Raw genomic sequence first — 24,493 nt, forward strand, 5'->3', positions numbered from 1 at the left:
TTGTGAAGAGTCTCGGTGATTACAACAAAATGTCTATACCCTTCAGGTATAAACACAGATTACCTAAACACAATCTGCTTTAGGTCATCGACTTTAGATAGTCTTTAATTAATATTATGTATTAGATGTATTATGAACATTTATAAGGATTGTAAATAGGTTTTTGAGCTCTTTTTCCTATTATGCTTTAGATTAACATTAGAATAATATAATACTGTGATTACTAACCAAATTAAATTAAAATTGTAAAATAGAAAATGATCAGTAGATTAGTAGCTATTAAAATAGATATAAGATGTATTGTGAACATAATTTCGTAATAATAAAAAGCATTTAAAAATCAAAAAAATATACTGAAAAGCATGGTTAAAACGGACGATAGCATTTTTTTTACTGAAGTGGGGGCCTAAAACTTAAAATGCACCTGAGCCCCCCCCCACACTTTCTTGCCAATTAAATCCCACAGACCACTAATATAAAGTAACCATTCGTAGTGTTTTTACCAGTGCAGTACTGGTTTTTTGAGTATCTTGAGTTTTTTGAGTGAGATAAAACCAGTACGCATTTTTATCTAATAGATGAATTTAAATATACAAAACCTTCAGTGAAAATAATGTTTAATATAAAAATATTGGCAATTAGTTAAACTTTAAGATCTCTACTTTTATTCTAGTAAAAAAAAGTTTGCCTGAATTTGCCCATTAAAAAAATAATGAATAATAATTAAGCGTATTTTGAAACGCCAATTTTTTACTTATTTTCATTTTTTATTTATATTCCAGTTCCTTTGGATTCCGTCATGTTTATGACCTGAAAGTATCTACATGATATAAATAAGACGAAGCACCGAAAGGCTTTTTATTCAAAAATTCAAAGATTTAGAAGAAAAAAACTAATATCTGTTAGAAAAAATTATCAACAATTTTAAGATTGTTCACAATTGTCAATAGCTCGCATGTAATAGTACAGAATGCTAATTTCTGGTAAAAAAACCATTTTGGCCAGGTTTTCAGGCCAAATACCACTGTGCTACGATTCGTACTTACGACTGAAAAAAAACCGAAGATTCTAGTTTGAGACCATAAGGATATTCAAGACAATTCTTCAACAAGGAAGATTAAATAATATACATCGCTTAATTTATATATACAGTTTCTGTTTCGTTTATTTAATTTCATCTTCTTTTTTGTAGTCCGTAGATGAATCAAGTTCATCTGGTGAATATATTTTGAAATAACTAAGGACGATGGTTTATAGTTCCGACATCAAAATAAAAGCATTATATTTCGTGGAACATATCTTTAAACGCTAGAGTATAGCATAGAATCAAAAAAATGGGGACAGACCATTAGTTTCTTTACTTTGATCACAAATACTTTTCTCATATTATATGTGATTTGTAAATAGTTTGTTCATGATCAGTCGGTACAAATAAAGGGTAGAAAAAACCCTCAATTTGACAGAATTGGATCAACCAATAACAAACCAATTCACGTAACCGCAAGTACATACAACTTTTGATAATTTGGATTGAACCGTAGAATGTTAGCTCGGAAACATCTGAAAAATGCATACATCTTATAAATCTCTTAGCGATTGAATAATAAAAAATACATTCGTAAGATGATTATATCAAAATGTTTTTATTACAAAATTCATTACTATTAGATAATAATTATTATAAAAGTGGACAAAGCGTAACGTATAAACGGCTAAACTTTGCACAAAAATTGTCATCGTTAAAAGCAAAGACATAACAATTTGACACTGCAAAATATTTATTCAGAAACAAAGTTGTAAACACTAATAAATACAATTTCTTTACGCTGCTGACAAATTTCAATTAACGCGATTCACTAGATAAATACTGAACACCGGGACAACATTTCACAGATGCCCGGCTAAATATTGCGTCCACATAAAATAAATATGTATTTCTTTTTTATTACAACAATTAAAGGTGCAATTTTGTAGATTGTATGAAGCGATACTTAAAGGCTAATAATAAATCAGTATAAAATTAACAATCATAGAAAACATTCAACAACGGATCTAAAAACAAAAGTTCGGTAGTAAAAAAAAACTGACATACATACATTAATTGAAATCAGATTGTGCAGATCATATATATATATTCGTTACGTTAAAAATTAAAAAAAGACAAATCGTAAAATGCATTTAATTGTAAAATGCAATCCATAAAACTCTCAACATACAGATTACAATCACGTTACAATATGCAATCCATCATAGACACACATTTCATACAAATACATATCACATTTTTAAGTTATTACATTATTGATTATCGGCCAGGAACTGTAAACGTACGTACCTAAAGCGCAAAAATCCGTCAACGGAAAAAAAAAAACATTTACATCCGCCGGACTTTGCTATAGATAATTTTTATAAAATAATATGTACTGGCAATTAAATTATGTATTAAATAGATAAAAATTGAAGAGGAAAAAAAAAAAAGTCAAATTGAGCATTCGGTAAGAATAAATAATAATAAAATTAAATAATGTATCGTAATAAGGTCACAGTCTGAAAATTTAACAATAGACGGAAATAAAATCAATCGTACATACGTGTAAAACTGTTTTTGTGAATGTATAATTTTTATTATTCAATCGTAAATCACTAAATATAAAATTACAAACGACCATCATCACTTCGTTGTGTGTGTATTGCGAGAATCAGTCTCAATACATCGTATTAACAACTAAGCATCACTGGAAGGTGGGGAATGCTGCATTTAAAATTAATTACACGTAAGAATAACAATGTACAATTCGACGTAATCAATTATCGGTGGCAGTTTTAGGAATCCAATAGCGAATCTTTTCGCAGGCATAGTTCAAGTTGTGGCGGAGCTCGTCCGAGCAGCCAAAGGAGGCGAGCGTTGAGAATCGGTACGTTCGGAAGTTCTTCTCGGTGTCTATGTGCGTCACGGCCGACATCAACGGACACAATATGATCTTGGAATGATCCTGGAAGTTAATCTGGAAAAGAAATAATAAAACGTGATAGAAAAAGTGGGTATGAAGATTATTGGTCACAAAGCGCTCGTCCAAAAGTCACTAAAATCTCCATAGCAGAACATCTGGCAGCCGAAAAGTAGATCATACTAACGATAACTCTATCATACTGACGAGAATTCGAGTGCCAAATATTCCGTATTCATGGCAAAAATTGTCTTTCGGCGATCGTGATGTGACTGATAATCCAATTGCACATTAATACACTGTAATGCCACAATGGTTCAAACATTAAAATAAATAAATAAATACATACTTGGACTGTGCCGTTTGTGAGTTGCATCACAACGGCAGTTCTCGTTCGATACCATTCGTGCAAATATGGAATTCGGGAAATCGTGTCAGTTTCTCTAATTGGTATAGACGCCCCTAAAAACAAGGAAAAATAACATAAATATTACTACAATAATGAATTTATATTGACGAGTATTAAAGTTGAGGTCTGATTGATTCAATTGCCGACTATAAGACTATAAGGACAAAAATTCCTGGGAATTTATGAAATGTCCTGAGAATCCAGGGAAAAATATTTTTTCCCCAAATGGTTATAATAAAGGCGAATATATGTAGATTTTACGGCGAAACTGTTATGAAGTAAATGTATTTGTTTTGTATCGACGATTCCACAGTGGAAGAAACTATTAAATTCCGATGAAGAAGACGCAATTGCTTGTTTGATGATGAATGAAAAATCAAACAAGGAGTTATCAAAGTAGGATGTAATAAAAAATAGCGTAAATAAAAGTCTCTATCGGGGGCCAAAACCTTGCAAAATATCCAGTTAATAGATATATTGTTAACTTTTTTTTTAATAATTTTTATATTATAACGTGGGAACATGAGAGAGAGAGAGAGAGAGTATCCACTGCCTAAGTGGGTAAACAATAGAGACAATGGATTAGACTAACGGGGAGTCCGAACAAAGAACACTCTATAGTTCTCACAGAACAATAGACACCACACGGTAGACCTTTACATGCCTAGACAATACATCAGGGAAGCTATGTTGTTCAACTTGTCCTTTATAAGGAGGTACACACGGTAGATAAGATTATTCTGGAGAGTGAACCTTTCGGATCGTTGAATAAATGCTGTGAAACGACTTTGGCTTTTCATTCGGATCCTACAAATCGTCATAGTCTGGGAAATCAGAAACCCTACATAGTTTTAACTATGTCTCACATACATATACTAACAATGAACCAAAGTCACTGTTTATAGCTTCAAATTTCAAATACCAATTGATTACACTGAGCAACAAAAAAAAATACCAGAGCGGAGACTAGCCAATCTTTACTGAGTTTGACCCACTGAATTCGAATATGATATTGATTTTTGTTGGTGGGTGATCGTTTACGAGATATGAGCGTTTAAAAAAATGCGCGATTTTTACAGTTTTTTGGCTTTTGCAGTCTTAAACTCAAAATTTAGGATTGGTACGCTCAAAGTGAGTATTGAAATCAATAGTCAGATATTTTTCCTATTAATTGTTATATTTCATTGCTTTAAAATACTTCTAATTAATTGTCTAGCGAATTTTAAAAGTCAAAAATATATTTTTTTTTACGGATTTTTTTCCCGTGCTATTTTTCATTTATTTGGCAAATTTTTTATTTCACCACATTTATAAGGATTGGTTTTCTATCTCAATATTTTTTATTTTTATATAAACTTACTAACTCGACCGGCTTTTGCGTAAGAAAGATTTTCGTTCAGTTCCCGTATGCGTATAACAGAAGCGTTTGTGCAAGCGAGCACGGGAAACAAATCCGTAAAAAAAATATATTTTTGACTTTTAAAATTCGCTAGACAATTAATTAGAAGTATTTTAAAGCAATGAAATATAACAATTAATAGGAAAAATATCTGACTATTGATTTCAATACTCACTTTGAGCGTACCAATCCTAAATTTTGAGTTAAAGACCGCAAAAGCCAAAAAACTGTAAAAATCGCGCATTTTTTTAAACGCTCATATCTCGTAAACGATCACCCACCAACAAAAATCAATATCATATTCGAATTCAGTGGGTCAAACTTAGTAAAGATTGGCTAGTCTCCGCTCTGGTAACTCAAAAACGTGATTTTTTGTTGCTCAGTGTTATTATAGTCAATCAAATATGAACCAAAAGCTCAATAGCGTGCAATGGTAATAAATACATAAATCACACAATCAATCGTAAAGCAAATCGAATATGGTTTGCTTTATCAATGTAGGGTTGAAATTGAACGAAAGGCTGATGTATGAGCTATGGCTGAGAAAGAGTATGTTACGACTGATTGTGAGAAGGGGATGAAAAGGGGCAGAGATGTGACGGTTAGTCGCAGTTGGACCTGTGCTCCGCGCGGTTGGTCGCTAAACCTCCACACGTATCGTCTTAACCCTTGCCCGCGGCAATAAATATAGCGAACAAGCCCTGTACGCGGCACCTTTTTTGCGAATTTGGTAATCGAGTTTTCGACCTTAAATACAGATTTTAATATTTACTCAAGTAACCAGATATGTTAATTAACAGATAAAGTATTATTTTAAACAATAAAATACATAATATATATATCGTAGTTTTGGCTTAATTGTCAAATAATCATTCTTCATACAATTGAGACGTATCGTCGCCATTGTTCAACAGACGTGATGTCACATAAACGAAGTTTCAGTATGGTTCCACAAAAAACTAATTTTGACTGGTATATATTCATTTTAAGCAAATTGAATACATGGTATTCAACTCTCAGTAATATATTCAACCAATGTTGAACCTTAAAACAGTTGAAATAGGCGCATATAAGGCTCAAAATCTCGTGCAAAGTTCAGAAATTCTATGGAAGACAGCCGCGCTACAGACTTGTCGCCCAAAGCTTCCATAGAAGACGGCCGCGGGTTAATAAACAACATGACTGTGCAACGCACGTGTTTGATCTTCACCTAAACCGCCACATCCCAACCGTGGTCTTGAACAATGTCATCTGTCAGGAATCTCTACCACATATACATATGTACGATTAGCCGCCATAAATATGATTTATTGTGACGCGTCAAACAGAAAGTGAACGGATGAATTGAATGAATTGAATCGTATAGTCTTATTTATTTATGTCCGAGCTGAAATCATCGACAGTACCGTATGAAAATTCAACACTAACCAGCTTTCATTAAATGCTCGCTCATATACTTTTTGAAGTAATTGAGCAGTTTCATTTTTTTATCTAAATCTGGAGGATAAGTCGTCAGCGTCATATAATTCTCTTGTCCGGGTCGGTCGATATAATGTACATTCCTATAAAACAAACGCAATCAATAAATTAATTAATTCAAATAATACAAACACAAAAAATAAACTGCGGCGAGAACTTACACTCCGTTTCCGAGCATGATAAGTTTGGTCGTGTCGTTGAATATAACACCGACGCTCTCGTCGCACAACTGATAGCCGAATCCGTACTTGTCCGAATAGTCTACCCATTTGCTGACCCAAACCAGAGGTTGAGCCGCCGGATCGCAAGCGTCTTCACCAATGGAAGTGGTCTGCGGTGGCTGTAATTCAAACGTGACACGAATCAAAACATAATTCAAATTAAATAAAGCGACTAGTTTTTTTTTTTTGTTATTTCAATTTTATATACATATATACCAGAGCTTTCAACAAGGATTTGAGCTGAGTCAGCAGCGACTGAAGATGACCGCGATACTCCATCGCTTGGTGACGGAGACTCGCAGCGGCCGACGCGCTAGGAGTGGTTCCGTTGCGTACTTTCTTGGCCGGCGATACTACCGTGGAGATGATTTCTGTGAAACAATAAAACAAACGAATTCTTGAAACCCATTTACTTTTGACTTTCATCGTCTGAAAACCCTCGAAAGTGTGAATTGGCATAAACACTAAAGCATATATGAGCATAGTAAATAGTTTCCAATTCGAATATATTCGGCCTATTTTGAAATATTCGTTATTCGAATATTGGAGCAATCATTCGAATAATATTTGTGAAAATTTTTAATGAAAGACGTATTAGTCGTCGACTCGTCGAGTCACTTTATCGCCTCAGTGCAATGGATTCGTGGAACTTGACATTGGAATTCCTCGTTTTAGAAATTGAACTTACAGAAATTGTATTTTACAGAAGAAAACTTATTGCAGCGTTTATTTGAAACGGAAACGAACGAAAACAGTCGGAAGCGGGAACGCAATTTTTATGGATAAGCAGAAATATTTCGTTTCATATATGTTGTTTTGAACTTCAGTTGTGTTTCGGAGTTCGTTGTGACACGCAGGGCTGACGAGGGTGGGGGGGGGGAGGACGCAAAAACATTTTGCTTTAATTAACCTCCCTTTATCCTTCATTTATTATTAATCCTTAGTACACCAGCGACTCACCTGTGAGTCAACCATTGGTGTTCGTTTTGTATGTGAGCGACTCACAGGCTCGATTTCTCTTCCGAAACGTACAATATTTAACGTTTAAAAAATGGCAAAGTTTAATAAAACCGATCGGAAGAATGTAGGTATATTGCCTGAACGATTAGCGAAGTAAAACATATGAAAGCTTTGTAAAAATGGTTTCTTATAGATATATTTATAAATCAGGCAAATAGGATTTGATTGGTGAGCCAAAATATTTCATTTTTTATTAAATTTTTGGCGCGTACCTTTTCCATGTAGTTACAATATGCACATCTAATATATAATTTTGAAAGAGTTTTGGTTAAAAAAAAAGAAAAGATCAAATTTTCTATGAAAACAATATCAATATCGTTCCAGATCTGGATTCCATTTTCAGTTTCGTTTTCCTTTTTTCAGTTCTAATTTAAGCTCCGATTCCCTTATATATAATATAAAAAAACCTTTCGTTTCTGATTGGCTGTCGTTGAATATAATTTTTTTGGATTCAAATAAATTTAATAAAACAACAAATAAATGTTTAGTATTAGACTAGCCATGTTTAACACATTGCACTCTTATTGGAATTTCTCTTCACCACTAGTCTACTCTAGGATGGAAAAAATTATGATTTATTTTTTTTTATTTTAGTTGTTCATATTATTAAATTATGTCGAAGATCAAATTGGTGAATTCATTTTAACAAAAAATACGCAATTTTTTTTTTTAGATAAAAGCTAAATATTATGCTCAGTTATTTTGGGACTATCTGTTCGTCTCCAATTGTGACCATAATAACATGATGTTGATTTGGGATAGCATTTTTCGAATATAGTCACTAAACTCAATTATTTCAAACCATCATAATTACTAAATCGAACTAAATGATAAGTTCTACATTCCTTGTATTATTTATGACAGCAGTTTTGTATAATAAATGAGTTTTATTACTAGAAACTTTTAAAATATGCCTATAGAAATGTTTTCATACCTACCCTATAGTTCGTTAGGCAGTTTGGGTCCAAGGATGCAAAGCTATTGTCTGTTTACTCATTGTATTTTAATGCGTACCCACCCTCATAAAGTGTCTATTGGTTAGTTTTTAAACTGTTAGTTAAATCATATTTTCTATTCGTTACCTACTTGTAGGACACATCGAAAAAAAAAGTTGGATCATCCCAGAAGGCGGGCAAAGACGAAAAGATTAGATTTAACAGATACATGGTGTTTTTGATCAAAAATTTTCTAAATTATCAAATACAAAATAGTTATCATCACTATCACAATCATTTTGGAAGTCTTCTAGGTTTTGAAAGTTTTCTAGTAGGTAGCGAATAGAAAATGTGATTTTAACTAACAGTTTAAAAACTGAAATTTCAATGTTGCCAACACTTGTATTTATTATTTCTCCATATGCACTAATATTACCGAGCACGTCGTAAAATTATGGTCACCCCACCGAAAATACCTCCTTAGAGCACAATGTATCGATACCGACTGCCCAAATAAAACGGCGCACTCAAATGTAGAAGCAGGTAAAGAATTCAAATATACTTACAAAACAATATAGACGCTAACCCTTTACTGTAATTATCCTATTAATACATTTTCTAGCATCTCGTATCCTTTAAGTACACTATTGTAAAATAAAAACTTCAAAAATTTGCCAATGAATATTAAAAATAAAGCTTCAAAGTAGTCGCTTAACAAAGCCACTATACTGGCTTTCCGAGCTGGCAGCCGAATATCCGAAAGCCACTATAGTGGCTTTCAGAGTTCAAGATGTTAAGTGGTTTATATTACAAATAACGAGCGAAGCCGGTTAAAACCACTAGTTAATTATATTGATAGAATATGAAAACCACTAATGAAATATAGATATATTGGTATATATACCAATATATTAATATAGTGTAACGTGGGAACACGAGAGAGAGTATCCACTGTCTAAGTGGATTTGTGGGTGAACAATAGAGACCCCAGATTAAGCTAACGGGACTCAGTGAGTGCCCGAACAAAGGATACACTGCAGTTCTCACAGACCTAGACACATTAATGGATCGGGGAATTTTATAAGGAGGTACACACGGTAGATCAGACATTCCGGAGTGAGCCGGTGCCCTTTTGAATCGTTGAATAAATGCTGTGAAGCGACTTTGGCTTTTCATTCGTATCCTGAACAATATCAACACCCTACGCAACAATATCATGAATTAAGAATCGGTGATTTAGGGAAGAGTATGAGGTTCTTGTTCTGTGAACGTCAAAACGTTACAGAAAGCCCAACGAGCAGCTTAATTTTCAAGAGAATTGGCTGTGTAAGTGGGTCAAAGGGCCTCTCAAAGGTTTTAAAATAAGGAAGAAGAGTAATTAGTAGTGTGTAAGAAAGTCGAGAGTTTGTTGCCGTATATAAATGCAATGTTCCAGAAAATTGTTTACCGCCATTGACTTCAGTGAGCGGACGTCTTGATATTTGGTGTTCAATATTAGGTAATTGGTCTAATCGTGGCGCGGTCGTTAAGCAAGATGCAGGTAAAGCGCTCGGCATTATTCCAGATACGAAGAAATCGTTGGCGAGCAGTTTATCCACAGACGGTCTCAGCGTCGGATCGGTTTGGAGCATTTGCGTGATCATGATAGACGCCGTCTTCTGTACAAATGACGGCACACTAGAATAGAAGGACGAAAATTATACATCATTTAAAATACACTAGGCGTTGGTCGTGTGATTCACATACAATGTCGGACCTGTATTCACATGTTTTGATCTTTTTGTACGTATCTTTCAAAGAAGACGTTTCGAACGGCGGCTTGCCGACCAGCAAGGTGTACATGATGCAGCCGATGCTCCAGATGTCGACTTCGAACGAGTGGCCCTTTTTGTGCAAAATTTCCGGAGCTATGTAGTTCGGTGTGCCGCATAGTGTTTTCTTTCGTTCTCCTATTCAAAAGACAAAAGAAAATGTTTAACAAGTACTGAATCAATAATAATAAAAATAGGGTACGATTGAGAAAAATACTTTGCATCTTAAAAAAAATGTTTGTGCATTAAAAATTTGCATTATTTTCGGCGCATTGAGCATCGAATGAAATATTTTGGCATTATAAAGTGACCCTTAAAAAAAATATGAAACGATCAATCGACAAAAAATAGATTTTAGCATTAGAGTGGATACAAAAAGTGGCAACGTTGCTGTCTTCCGTTATTGACAATTATCACTAGAGGTCGGAATCTGAAGGGGCCGGAAACGTGCTGCCTATTGTTCAATTGTTGTAAATGCTTTGTAAAAAAGGTTCGGCAAACCTTTAACAATGCATTTACAATATTTGAACAATAAACAGCCCCTTCAGATTCCGGGCTCTAATTATCACCTGTGAAAAGTGTTTACTTTTGTTTCTCACTAGTGAAATGTAATCTTAAATAAATATAAACTTAACCTAACCTAACCAAACCATAGATTGCTAGGTAGCATAATAACTAGCTGGTTCGTTGTTTTGCTCGTCCGCTATTTGGATGCTTTTTTCGTAAATATTGTCGGTTAATGGTGTCGTGCTTTGCATATTGTGTAGAGTTATTGGTGTTGCTTTAATTTTTGATTAAAATTTTTGCAATTGTGATTAAATACAGTGGTTAAACTGATTTCTAAGGTTATATTTTAAAGATAATTTTCACTTGAAAAAAAAAAAAAAAAAGAAGAAAAAAAAAAAAAAAAAAAAAAAAAGTTCTTTTGTTTCTTCAAATAATATTCGTTTGGCAAGGAACGTGATCAAACTGATTTCTGAAATTATATATTAACTCTCGAACCCAGAGCATATTTACAATATTACAGCATAATGCAACATTGTTAAACAAAAAACTATTTATTTCATACATATTTTTGTGCGAAATTTTGAGAATATTCTCTTATTTAAATTATAAATTGTGACGCTAATAACTAATAATACTTAACAATGATTTGCTATAAATGCAAAAGTGTTGTGTTGTTGACTAATTATGTGCTGTGCGAGCTTTGTGAAGAACCTTTCCACCATGATTGTGTGGGGATTTCGGAAACAAAATACAAAAAAATGACGTCAAAGAATAAGGAAAAATGGCGATGCGTTTCTTGCCGTATCCATCCTAACCCCCTTCCGCCGTCTCAGTCCTCATCACTAATGCTCAGTTCTCAAGATTCAGTCATCAGTCCTCAGCCATCTTTATTTGATATACTTAATGAAATTAAATGCTTTCGAGCAGACTTTAATACCATGAAAAATGAGTTTGAAAACATAAAATCTGTAATCACAGACATAAACAATAAATTATTCACAATAGAGGCTAAGTCTGATGAATTTGATGGGAGACTAACCACTGCTGAAAAGAAAATTTCCTGCTTTTCTGATGTAAATAAAGGTTTAATTGAGGCGCAAAATACTATTGTTGAACTGAAACAAGAAAACAATCTGCAAGATCAATTCTCTAGAAAAAACAATGTAGAAATATCCGGCATACCTATGAAAAAGGGTGAAAATCTAGTGTCTATATTATATGACTTATGTGCTGTCGTGGGTCACAAATTGTGCGACACAGATATTGACACCATACACCGTGTGCGGCCGTACCCGTCCCAGGGCGTTGCAGGTTCACAGCAACAGCAACAGCAACAGCGAGAGGGCAACAGCGATGTGAGTGTGCGCACGTCATCAGTGGTCGTACGGTTCACTCAGCGCCGTCGTAAGGACCTGCTGATGGCGGCCGTGCGCGCCCGCCGCGGCATCACCACCAACGACATCAATATTCCAGGCCCGCCCACCACCCTATACGTAACGGATCACCTTACACCAACGAATAAATTATTATTGAAGCGAGCACGCCAATTGAAAACTGAATATAACTACGCCTACTTGTGGGTTAAAGATTGCAAGATCATGATTAGAAAAAGTGCGAGCTCCAATATCATACAAATCTCAAAAGAATCAGATCTTTGCAAAATCAAATGACTAAGTGCAATATTAAATTTTAATAACCTAATAATTATCTATGCATTTATTGTCTACTGGTCTGCATCACATATTATAATGTATGTGCAAACAATTATGTACGTATGGCTATATAATTTATTATTTTTATTATTACTATATAACTATGCTATTTACATATATTTTACTCATAAACTAAAAAAGGTACGAGTTCATTTTTATATTTGTGTCCATGTATACCTTTGCATTTCAACTGGTATCACCAAGGATGGTTTGCTTAATAATTCCATATCTTTATCTGTGTATGCAGTTATGTGTATGTTTATATGCATATATCTATTTTCATTTATGCATATGGATATTTATATTTATATCACTACGTGCTCTATCTACTTCCTTTTTTACAATGTCTTCTAATCGTCTTGTCATTTATTATCAAAATGTCAGAGGTCTCCGAACTAAATCTGACTCTTTTCTTCAAAATGTATTAGTTAATAATTATGATATTATCTGTCTATCAGAAACTTGGCTAAATGACTCATTCAATAATAGTGAGTTTTTTGATGCCAGATATCAGGTGTTTCGACGTGACAGAGATTATTCTCTTCATAACCAAATATTTGGTGGTGGTGTAATCATAGCTGTGAAAAATAATCTACCCTCTGTCATTCAAAATAATTGGTTAACTTCCACAGAAGACCTTTGGATTACTATTACCACTAAATTTTTTAAACTAAATATCTGTACTGTCTATATTCCTCCTGGTAATTCTCACCAAACTCTATTAGTTACCCATTTAAATAAAGTATCTGATCTAATAACCAATTATCCAGAGGATCGATTCATTTTACTCGGTGATTACAATCTTCCCACTATTGATTGGACAAAATACGACTCAAATCTGCATCTATTTCCTTCCAATTGTATTAATTTTTCTTCCCTTTCCTTTACTCAATTCTTATCTTATAATAAACTTTATCAATACAATTATTTGTCAAATACTAATAATCGTATTCTTGACCTAGCTATTAGTAGTTTCCCCTTATATATTTCTCGTGCTGACTCTACGCTAATCCATGAAGATTCTCATCATTTATCCTTTTGCATCTCAATAATTTACAACAAATCTTCACCCTTGAATTATAATTATAATAAAACTTTCCTCTTTAGAAAAGCTGACTATGCTACAATTATTCCAATTTTAAGCGATATCAATTGGAATTCACTTTTGTCCAATTTAAATATTGATTTAGCTTGTAAAAAATTTTACGATACCTTACAAAATATTATTGAATGCCACGTCCCTTTTACTCTTAAATCTAAGCGTACCAAATATCCCCCTTGGTTTACATCGTCTCTTATTAAAATAATAAAAGAAAAAAACAAATTCCATAAAAAATTTAAAATTTATTCAAATCCCTTAGATTATCAAAGTTTTTCACTATTAAGAGCTCGAATTAAAAAATATTCTTTAATCTGCTTTAGAAATTATATTTCTCTTATTCAAAATAATATTAAAACTAATCCCAAATCATTTTGGTCATATATAAATTCAAAAAAAAATACCTCCTCTTCATATCCTTCCGTAATGTATTATGGAAATAAGTCGGCTTCACATGGTTCTGAAATCTGTACCATTTTTGCTGACTATTTTGACTCCACTTTCAATAGTGATTCTACCATTAACCTTTCTATCTCTAATACAGATACTTCTTCTTGTAACTTATCTACTTTTCATTTTGACTTATCTACTGTACTCAGTCACATCAACTCTCTCAATGTTAATCTTGGTGCGGGTTGTGATGGTTTGCCTTCTTTTTTCCTTGTTAAATGTGCTGTCCCATTATCTCTTCCCATAACAATCCTTTTCAATCTTTCTATGTCGAACGGTAAATTTCCTGACTATTGGAAATTATCTTACATCACCCCTATTTTTAAAAAAGGTGATAAGAATCTTATTGAGAATTACCGTCCTATATCTAAACTATCTGTCATTAGTAAAATCTTTGAAAAAATTATCTATAATTTCCTTTTCTCCAATTTCAAAAACTACATTATACCTGAACAACATGGTTTTTTTAAGGGGAGATCGGTAGAGACTAACCTGCTTAATTTCACTAGTACTCTCACATCTTATATGGACAAACGAATCCAAATAGACGTCGTTTATACGGATTTCTCTAAAGCTTTTGATAAAATCAATCACAACCTTTTACTCAATAAACTTTGGTCCCTTGGAATCCGAGGAAATTTATTTCGTTGGATCTCTTCGTATATACTAAATCGTCACCAAATCATAATTCTCAATGGTTTTAGATCATCACTTAGACATATTCCTTCCGGTGTCCCACAAGGGTCGCATTTAGGTCCCTTATTCTTTTTACTCTATATTAATGATATCTCATACATCTTCAAACATTCCTTTATACTTCTTTACGCTGATGATTTAAAAATTTACAAACCTATATACACCATAGACGATTGTCATAAGATACAAGAAGATCTAGATAGATTCTCTATATATTGTTTAAATAATGATCTTTTTATTAATCTAGAAAAATGCTCTATTTTAAATTTCACTAGAAATAAGTCAATTATTACTAATCAATATCAATTAAATCATTCAATCCTTAACACGTCATCTTCTATTAAGGATCTTGGTGTAATACTCAATAATAAACTAGATTTCTCTGAACATATTTCTTTTATTACCAACAAAGCATTTAAATCTCTTGGATTCCTACTCCGCTCAACAAAACCCTTTAATGATCCTTATGTACTAAAATTACTTTATTTTTCCTTTGTAAGGTCTCACCTTGAATTTGCCTCAATTATCTGGTCACCTTTTTATTTATCCCATATTAATTGTATTGAGAAAGTTCAACTTAAATTTATTAAATCCTTACGCTACCTTTTTCCTACCTATACCCATTCTACTGTTTCCGACATTTTAAAAATCCTTTCTTTTAGCAATCTTTCTGTCAGGCGACGACATTCTGATGCTATATTCTTCTTTAAGCTCATAAATGGTTTCCTTGATTGTTCTGATTTACTGAATAAGGTTAATTTCAGAATCCCAGTTCGATACCCTAGACGCGTTACACTCTTTTCACTTGATCCTTTCAATACTAATTCCCAAAAATATTTTTATCTGCAGCGCGTTTATCGTATGTTTAACGGAGAGCTGAATGAGGTTGATCTGTTTGGTATTTCCCTACATCAATTCAGGTCTAACATCAAGAGAATCTTGACCGATTGATTCATTTTTTCTTCTATTCTATTTTTCCAATATTTCCATTATTTTTATACTTTAGTTTAGTTATGTAATGTGCTATTTAATCATATTATAGCTTTCATTCCTTTCCATTTCATTTGTTTATTTTGTATTTACCTTTTTCATTTGTTTTTTATATTTGTAAATTTCAATTTCTTCTTATATTCTATCTTATAACCTTTTCCAAATATTTTAATACTATAGTTTAATTATGCAATGTACTACATATTTTGTCATGCCTTTATTCTTTACTTTTTAATTTGTTTTCCTTATATTTATCTTTTTCATTTTTGTAAAAATCTATTATTGGACTCGGGTGTTACATATATTATTTATTTACTTTTTGTGTTTTTTATACCTATCTCTGTACATCCTGTCTGTTGATTTTTCAATTAATAAAATAAATAAATAAATAAATAAATAGATAAATAAAACCTAACCAAACGTTGGTTCCTATTTTGGTATTCGCGACGTTGCCGATAAAGTTCATCCATCATTTTAATGCACATTTCATCCACTTTTCAAGTAGCAAATATTTTTTTCAATGATCAAAGCAAACTTTCTAATGCAATCTGTATCCGTCATATAATGCACACAAATTTTTTGTAATGTACAAAAACTTTTTAAAATGTACATTTACTTTACAAAATAGACGTTTAAATTGTTCAAATAAAAATATATATTAGAAAAAAAGTATCAATCTTCATCCTGGACTCAATCCTCGGCAGTTTTTACATTAAAATTAGAATAAACTATAGTTTGTTTAAAACTTTTATATCAAATATCAATGCTCTAGCTTCTAGATTTCATATCAAAAACTTGCTACATTGCAATAAGTATTACAGCGTAGCTAATTTAGAAGTAAAGCATACAAGCCGAAGCTTCGATACTAGAAAATAATAAATTACTTTCGAACAAAAGGATCAGGTCTTGCACGAAGAACGATACTTTTATTATATCTTGAAATGTTAAGAAATTACCGTGATATTCTATTTTGGTAGCTAATCCGAAATCGCCGATTTTCACTTGTAAATTATCATCCAAAAATAAATTGCCTAATTTGAGATCTCTATGGATAATGTTGTTATTGTGAAGATACTGTACACCTAATAGTATGTGGTGCATGTAAAACCTCGTCTCCGGTTCCGTGATCGCGCTACGTCTCTTGTGCAGCTCCATCATCGACTACAATCATAATGCGTTATATTTTATAATGATTCCAATACGTGTAATTAATTATATATATATATATATTAAAAATCATAGCGCGATGAAGACTTACTCGCTTCTTGCACAATTCCAGCACGATATATATGTTAGCGCTGTCTTCGAAGAAGCTGTGAAAGCCGACTACGTGCTTGTGGTCCAGAGATCGGTGTATGGATATCTCTTGAGACATCTTGTCCCGTTGGCTCGACTTGACCATGAGCTTTTTGGAGACGATCTTGCCGGCGTACACCTGGCTCGTCTTTCTGTCTTGTATTTCGTAGCATTTTGCAAATCCTCCCTGAAAACGATTGAAACGTACTGTTAGTTTATATGATCAAAATAAAGGGTTGTTCATGCATATTGAATTTCAGTCTATTACAATTGAATTGCTGATGTGTTATAACCGTCTCTTCTAAGCATACTTTTCAATTGATTATAATATAATAATGATGATTTGAGATGTGAGGGTATCTAATGAGTGTACTCCAGGAAGTTAAGATCGCTTATCATCGGTTTGTTTCGAAAGAATCCTCGGTTTCTTCGGACATTTAGTTAGAAGAGCTGGATAGCTTGTAGACTACTTGTGAATGGACATGTGGAGGATTCTTGGGGAAGGTTTCCTACTCGACGGACCAAATCGTTACTGGTTCTTCTACGACTGAAGCGATTGGGCTAACGGAATGCCGAGAAAGAAGGAGACTTGATTGACTTGGCATATAGTGGCCCTCTGCAGAGGATAACGACTTAAATTAAACCAGCAGAATAGACTAGTAGTTATAATGTATAATGCTTTGAACAGAGTGGTCACGGGTTCAAATCCCACTGGTTTCTGCTGGCCAGACCTTGGATGTGTGACTCCAGGTCGACCGTTTCCTATCAATTTATCTGATTTTCATTGAAACGGTTCCAACAAATTGGCAACCTTACCCATTTTCTTGCAAATCTCTAGTTCTCAGCAATCTCGAATTTCGCTGAATTGTTTAAAAATGCTGCAAATTTACAAATTTTACCATAGATGTTTCTGTTGATGTTAATTAATGTATTTACTTTGTATAATACAAATAATACTTGTATCAAATGTACAATGTTCATAGCCAGGAAGGAGCATTGGAGTTACCTGCTAGGCCTTCCTGATATAGATTATAAATAAATATATTGTGAGAATTTTTTCAAAATTCAAAACCAGATCATTTTATTCCAAAGACGTATATCGAAATAATTCAATTATTTAAAACGAAGATTAAAGAATCATGGACGCACATTTGTGAAAAAATTAATTCATTTTATTGAATGCTCTTATAAAATTCTACACAAGACCGGTTGAAATTATACAAAGTGATATGCAAATATTTTAAGGTTTCAACATTCAATTTCTTTTTATCATTGGACTATATATTGTTCATCAAAGTAAAAAATCCTTCGGCTAGTGCATTTGTTCCTGATAATTGGAAACAACATTTGACTAATTTGCCAACATTTTTGTAGGAGACGTCATTTTCGTTGAAGAATTTGTATATATATTTTATCTATTAGACAAAAAAATTCTATTACATAAAAAAGCGTACTGGTTTTATCTCACGATTTAGCAAAAAAACCTTAAAATGGTCACCTTAACTTAAATGTACTTTTATAATAAAAATACATATATTTGTACGTATGATGTTTTTATTTTATGATTAGACGGTATTTTATCCATAAACAACGTTTACAACGAAAATAAGATAATATTAATCAATTTTTAACGATTTTTTTTTACTTGGCGTACTTTATTTGAAGGGCGTCGATATTATCGACAGTAAAAAATAAATAAATGAATCATTTGTTATAGTAGTGCATTTTATCTGGACAGCTTAGTACAAAATGAAAAGAAATGAATAAACAAATATGATATTTTGAAGGATGCGTTGCGAATAACGGAACATTCAAAAGTCCGCTGGCCAATAGCGTGGCAGGAACGGGCGAGCGAGCGAGAAGGAGATATGCGGCGGGTGAATGCGCTAGAGCGGGACGAAAGAAGCGAAGTATCTCACCTTTCCGAAGAATCGGAGTCGGTCATAGCAGGAGCCGGTGTTGTTGTCGAGGATCTGCTTCGGGATGGTGTCGTGCTTCTCCTCGTGGCGAACGGAGCTCATGGTGGTGGTGGTGTCGAAGCTGGTGCTTGCGCTTATGCGGGGTCTGCTTTTCACCGAGACGGTGGACTTTCGCGGAAGGTTTAGGATCTTCGGCAGGCTCGTCCCGTCCTGAGGGTTGACCGGGATCGGCAGCGGGAAGATCGGGGTGAAGTCGCACGAGGACAGGCCAGACAGGGTTTCGCACCGAGTGACGGCTAGCAATGCCTCCTCTTCGCAGCCGGTACCCGCACTTTCAAACCGGCTGAGTCGCAAACGGTCTAATACAACCGCTCGCACGGATGCCAACACATACATCTCGCTGATCGCCGATGTCCGATCGCTCGAAGGAATCACTCTTCGCCACACCCGTCGACCACTTCTAATTCCTTTTTCTAGGTATTTTGCTCGTCGCTTTGATCTTTGTTTATGTCCACTCTGGAAGAAACCTTCAACTTAAATAATAATAATAATAATAGCTTTTCTAATATTATATAATAGCTTTAATCCCCAACGCCCATATAAATAATATATAGATAATAAAAAAAAGTATTGAAAAATAGTAAACAAAAAAAATAAATATGTAGGCATATAGTACAACTGAAATGATCTCATCAGGTCACTGCGACACATATCCAGGAAAGTAATTAACGCATGGCACACGCTCGCCTCGTCAAAAGGTCGACACGTGTTTCTATACACGTATCTGGGAAACAAAGGAAGAACACACTGAACCCATAAAAACCACGAACTACGTCCAGGCGTATGAACCCATAAAACCACGCTCGCAGCATAACTAGGGCAGCGCGAGTACCAAGAACAAAATATGTGCACACGACACACTTCAACCCAAAACGTTTATAAAGCAACGCAGCAACCTCCACCGGCAGAGTGAGCCTCTGGAGTTCAACTAGATCACATCTCCGAAGAAACCTCTTCGTACATACAATAACCATTGTACCAATTGAACAAAAATAAACGATCCTCTTTCAAACTACACAACACGTGTTTCGTTAGACTGGGATACGGTCAACATACCTTCCCTGTCTTACAATACCGTTCCATTAAAATACTTCCACCGTTAAAAATAAATTCACCACCATATATTTGTATATTTTAAATATATCTATAGGACAATGGGTTCGGTGATTAATGGTCAAAAATTACTCGTCACAAAGTCACTAAAATCTCTATAACGGAACATCTGGCAGCCGAAAAGTCCATCATACTATGGAGGATGAACGAATGAGACGACTGGCATGTTAATGCACGTGTTTATTATATGACAGCTGAAGACAGAGTGAGTAGCAGCTCTCCGAACCCAGCCGGGTTGGTCCCCACTTGCAGGAAGGCAACCAAACTCGACCATGTCGTATAAGCGAGCCGCCACATCACTAACGATAACTATCATAGTAACGAGAACTTGAGTGCCAAATATTGTGTATTCGCGATTTTCATGGCAAAAATTGTCTTTGTGACCACCCCAATGTGACGAATAGTCCAATTACCAGGACAATGGCATGGCATAGATATCTCTCTGTCTTTTTCGGTTCGGTGATTATTGCCCACAAAGCGCTCGCCCAAAAGTCTCTATAACGGAACATCTGGTAGCCGAAAAGTCTATGATACTGTTACGTACGCCGCGGATTGAGCGAATTGCACTTAGACCAATGGATATCTGTTATCGGATTAACTAAATGCATGCACTTACTTCCAAAGATTATATCTGGACTCGTAAATGCATTTAGGCTAAACAATGACCGTTATTAGTTATTTCTCAGAATCGGTACGGGAAGACCCAATGTCTTGGAAATACATATCCGAATACGTGACTATACAGTAGGTAAACAGATTAGACGTCCTGAGAGATCTACCCCTTATAAGGCGGTACGTAAGCGATCTCAGGTCATTCTGAACGGATCAGTGACAGTGCGTATATCTCCTGAATCATCAATAAATGCTGTGAAACGACTGTTGGCTTTTTACTTGGATCCTCCACCCACCCTTACGCAACAATACTAACGATAAGTGGTAATTAGATTATTAGTCACATTGCTGTGATCACAAAGACAATTTTTGTCATTAAAATCGCGAATACGCAATATCGAATACGCACTCAAGTTCTCGTTAGTATGATGGACTTTTCAGCTGCCAGATGTTCCGTTATAGAGACTTTGTGTAATCACCGAACCACGATAACTATCATCAGTGGCGGCTTGTGAAAATTCATAGAGGGGGGGCTGCAGAGATTAATCGGGATGTAATAGCTCGTTGACCATACCTGTGATCAAATGCAGACAAAAATAGCATGTATATGTACTCTACTGGGAGGTCTGCAGCCCTGCAGCCCATATGGACGACAAAAATAGCATGCATTTGTACTATACTGGGAGGCTGCAGCCCCGCAACCCATATAGACGAGCCTATATACTAGCGAGAACTCGAGTGCCAAATATTCCGTATTCGCGATTTTCATGGCAAAATCGTATTTTGGGCGATCTCAATGTGCGTAATAATCCAATTACCGATGTTTTCATACAGCCTTATATATGTAGGTGTGCGAAAAAAAAACAGATTTTTACGACACGCTGCTGGTGATAATATACTTGCTGAATTATAATATACTTGCACAAATAAAACTTGAGCCAAGTGCACATTTGAACCAATCTTTTTCAACCCAAATATTTACGAGCAAAAGTAATAAAAAAAAAACATCAAAAATAAGGACGAAATTTATACGTAATACGTAATACGCCACCCTTCTACACCAAACCATAGTTGATCTGAACATTTAAATATACGCACACCGGATGTACTAAGACAATTTGAACACAACTATTAGTTAGTCGGTCTACACAGCAATTCAAAAGAAGTCACCGAATCCTTCGCAAAACTCATATTTGTACTTTTCAACAATAAATTACTTTATTTAAGCTCATTAAACTGAAACTTATTAAAGCTTTAAAACTGAGTTTATTATCAAATTCGGAACCTCTCCAGTACATATACTTCCTCTTCCTAAAACTGGCAGCACACAGTCTCTACATTCATAGATACACTACCTCTATACAAGCTATAGAAATTTCACATTTATATTTACGTAATTAGGGGAAATACCATACATAGCTTTTGAAATATGTATATGATAAAAGTAATAAATGAACACAGTGGCATAACTACTATGTAGCGGGAGTAAGCAATGCTTACGGGCCCACGGAGATGGGGGCCATAAATCGACAAAATGACTATTCAAATTAAGACACGCTTTGCGGGAATGCAGGTAGTGAAAAACTATTTCGGTTTTCTTGAACCTATGAAAATTATTAATATGCCGGAAAAATATATTCCAGACCATTGTTTGAATCTCAGAAAAAAATATCCAGCAGTTTTCTCAGATCAATTCGAATCTCAATTTATACATGTACTTTTATTAATAAAGAAAGATCTTTCTGAAACAATAACTATAAGGCAATTTTCAGAATTACTTATTACCGAGTTCAGTTGTTTAGAGAGTTATTTTTCAGAAGTAAATACCACATTCATGTTATTTTTTACTTTTCCGGTAACAACTAATTCATGATTTTGCAAACAGTAAGGTTCGAAAGAAGAAATTTTAAAATAGGTGAGTTAAATTAAGAAAATCATACTATGTACTTACATATTAACAATAATTGTGTTTATATCAATACTGCGTTGCGAAACCAAAAATTTGGTATTTCGATTTAAAAATTCGAGGGGGGGGGGGCCTTGATAATATTTTGCTTACGGGCCCAAAATTCCTAGTTACGCCACTGAATGAATGCCAACTGACTTTAAATAAATATAATTATTACGCCCTATTGAGGGCACAAAATATACTAAGTAATGTCACAGAGATTTTATTTTTAAACCTTATGATCAATATTTATATTTCCTCTAGGTATGTATTCGTATCTTCAAATCTTCTCTATTCAATTTCCAATGTTCATACAGATATGCAAACCACTTTTGGTACAATAAAATATTAATATACGAAAAAGACGATTATTCCGATTCTTTTTTGTCCAACAAATTCTATCCCGTTGAACTAAAACTTGATTAATTTTAATAAAAAATATATGTACATATTAATGTAATAAAAAAACTGTTATACTTGCACATAGGAAACTTTTCTTAGTTCAAAACTTTCTATACACGATGATGGAATAACAGTTAAAAGTGAATACTGTTGATCGCCGAAACCTTTATAATGAACTGTTAGAAATAGTTGTATCGCTCTTATATTTTGTCTACATAAACATACTATATTGTAAGTCCTCGGATTACATTACATATCACCAGTATGTAAACTTTGATAATGACAAATTGTTTATTCTATTGTAATACATTTGTACTTGTTTGAATGGAATAAATAAAAAAAAAAAAACCAAATATTGCTGTATAGTAACACATACATATATTTTTCAACAATTTGAATTATAATTATCGTACGAAATAGCAATTAAGCACAAAAATATGTATTTATAATAGTTACATAGATACATACATATGTACATACATTTTCTTAAATAAATGCAGAATCACATATTCTGTAAAGGCCAATAGAATATTGATACTCTCAATGTGAAAGCAAATATTGCTATAAGGCACAATACCCGCACTGTTATGTGCTTTCTAATAACAATAATTAAATAAAATATCACGTTAAGTTCTGTTTTAAAGAGCCCAACGGTAAAATTATAAGAATTCGATAAAATTCTCTAGATGTTTGGTTTTGATATTTTGTACACACATTGAATAAACAAAATTATTCTCAAAAATGTAAACATTCAAATAATATTAGTGTTAATAAAAAAAATGTTATCTGTTTTTTTTAAATTTGAATAGATAATGAAAGAAACAACAGCACATTTCTGTTAGGAACTTTCCAAACGAAGCATATATTATTCTAAAATTTATTTTTATTACAAGTTGAAATCAGTCTGGTGTAAAAAGTACTAATAATGAGCTTGTCCGTTAGTAACGGAAAGACAAATTACATTTTCATTCTATTTATGGACAATGTATATATGCAAATCCGATTAATACACATTTATGTATAATATATGGACTTCAAAAGCCAAACAGTAAAGATTTTAATAAATTATTAATTGCAATCAGATAGTTGTTCAGTATATTAACGACTGTCAATAAAATAAGATTTTTTTTCTAGTTAGGTACACTATTTGGCTTTTGAACTGTATAAATGGAGTAGTTTTGCCTAATGAACTTAATCCTCATGAGTATTTTTTGACATCCCCAACTTAATGAGTTTTCTTTTTGTAAAATATGTATAAAATTAACTAAAATTTTATGACATTTTAAGAAATTGCCGACTATTATGTGTGTATTGTACAAAAAAAAGATACCGAGTGAAACTGAGAATGTCGAACAATTACTCATAAGAGTTGGAGCTATTATTCAAAACTGAATTCATATAGTCTATAAATTATAATATAACATATGTAAACAAGAATTTTTCTCGTTTTATGTAATATTATAATTA

At 33.6% G+C, this 24,493-nt stretch overlaps 1 protein-coding gene across 1 annotated transcript; it reads right to left on the reverse strand.

Annotated features, from left to right (window-relative positions):
- Positions 1 to 1,620: 1,620 nt before the first annotated feature.
- Positions 1,621 to 19,273, reverse strand: polo (Serine/threonine-protein kinase polo). The gene is made up of 10 exons (XM_077438451.1): positions 18,892 to 19,273; positions 16,935 to 17,159; positions 16,633 to 16,837; positions 10,168 to 10,360; positions 9,859 to 10,088; positions 6,673 to 6,827; positions 6,397 to 6,575; positions 6,185 to 6,318; positions 3,298 to 3,410; positions 1,621 to 3,005 (listed from the first exon to the last, which is right to left on the reverse strand). The coding sequence occupies exons 1-10, from the start codon at positions 18,991 to 18,993 to the stop codon at positions 2,805 to 2,807; spliced, it is 1,737 nt and encodes a 578-aa protein (XP_077294577.1). The 5' UTR covers positions 18,994 to 19,273; the 3' UTR covers positions 1,621 to 2,804.
- Positions 19,274 to 24,493: the final 5,220 nt, after the last annotated feature.

The sequence above is a fragment of the Arctopsyche grandis genome, chromosome 9 (assembly GCF_051622035.1).
Source record: "Arctopsyche grandis isolate Sample6627 chromosome 9, ASM5162203v2, whole genome shotgun sequence".
NCBI lineage: Eukaryota > Metazoa > Arthropoda > Insecta > Trichoptera > Hydropsychidae > Arctopsyche > Arctopsyche grandis.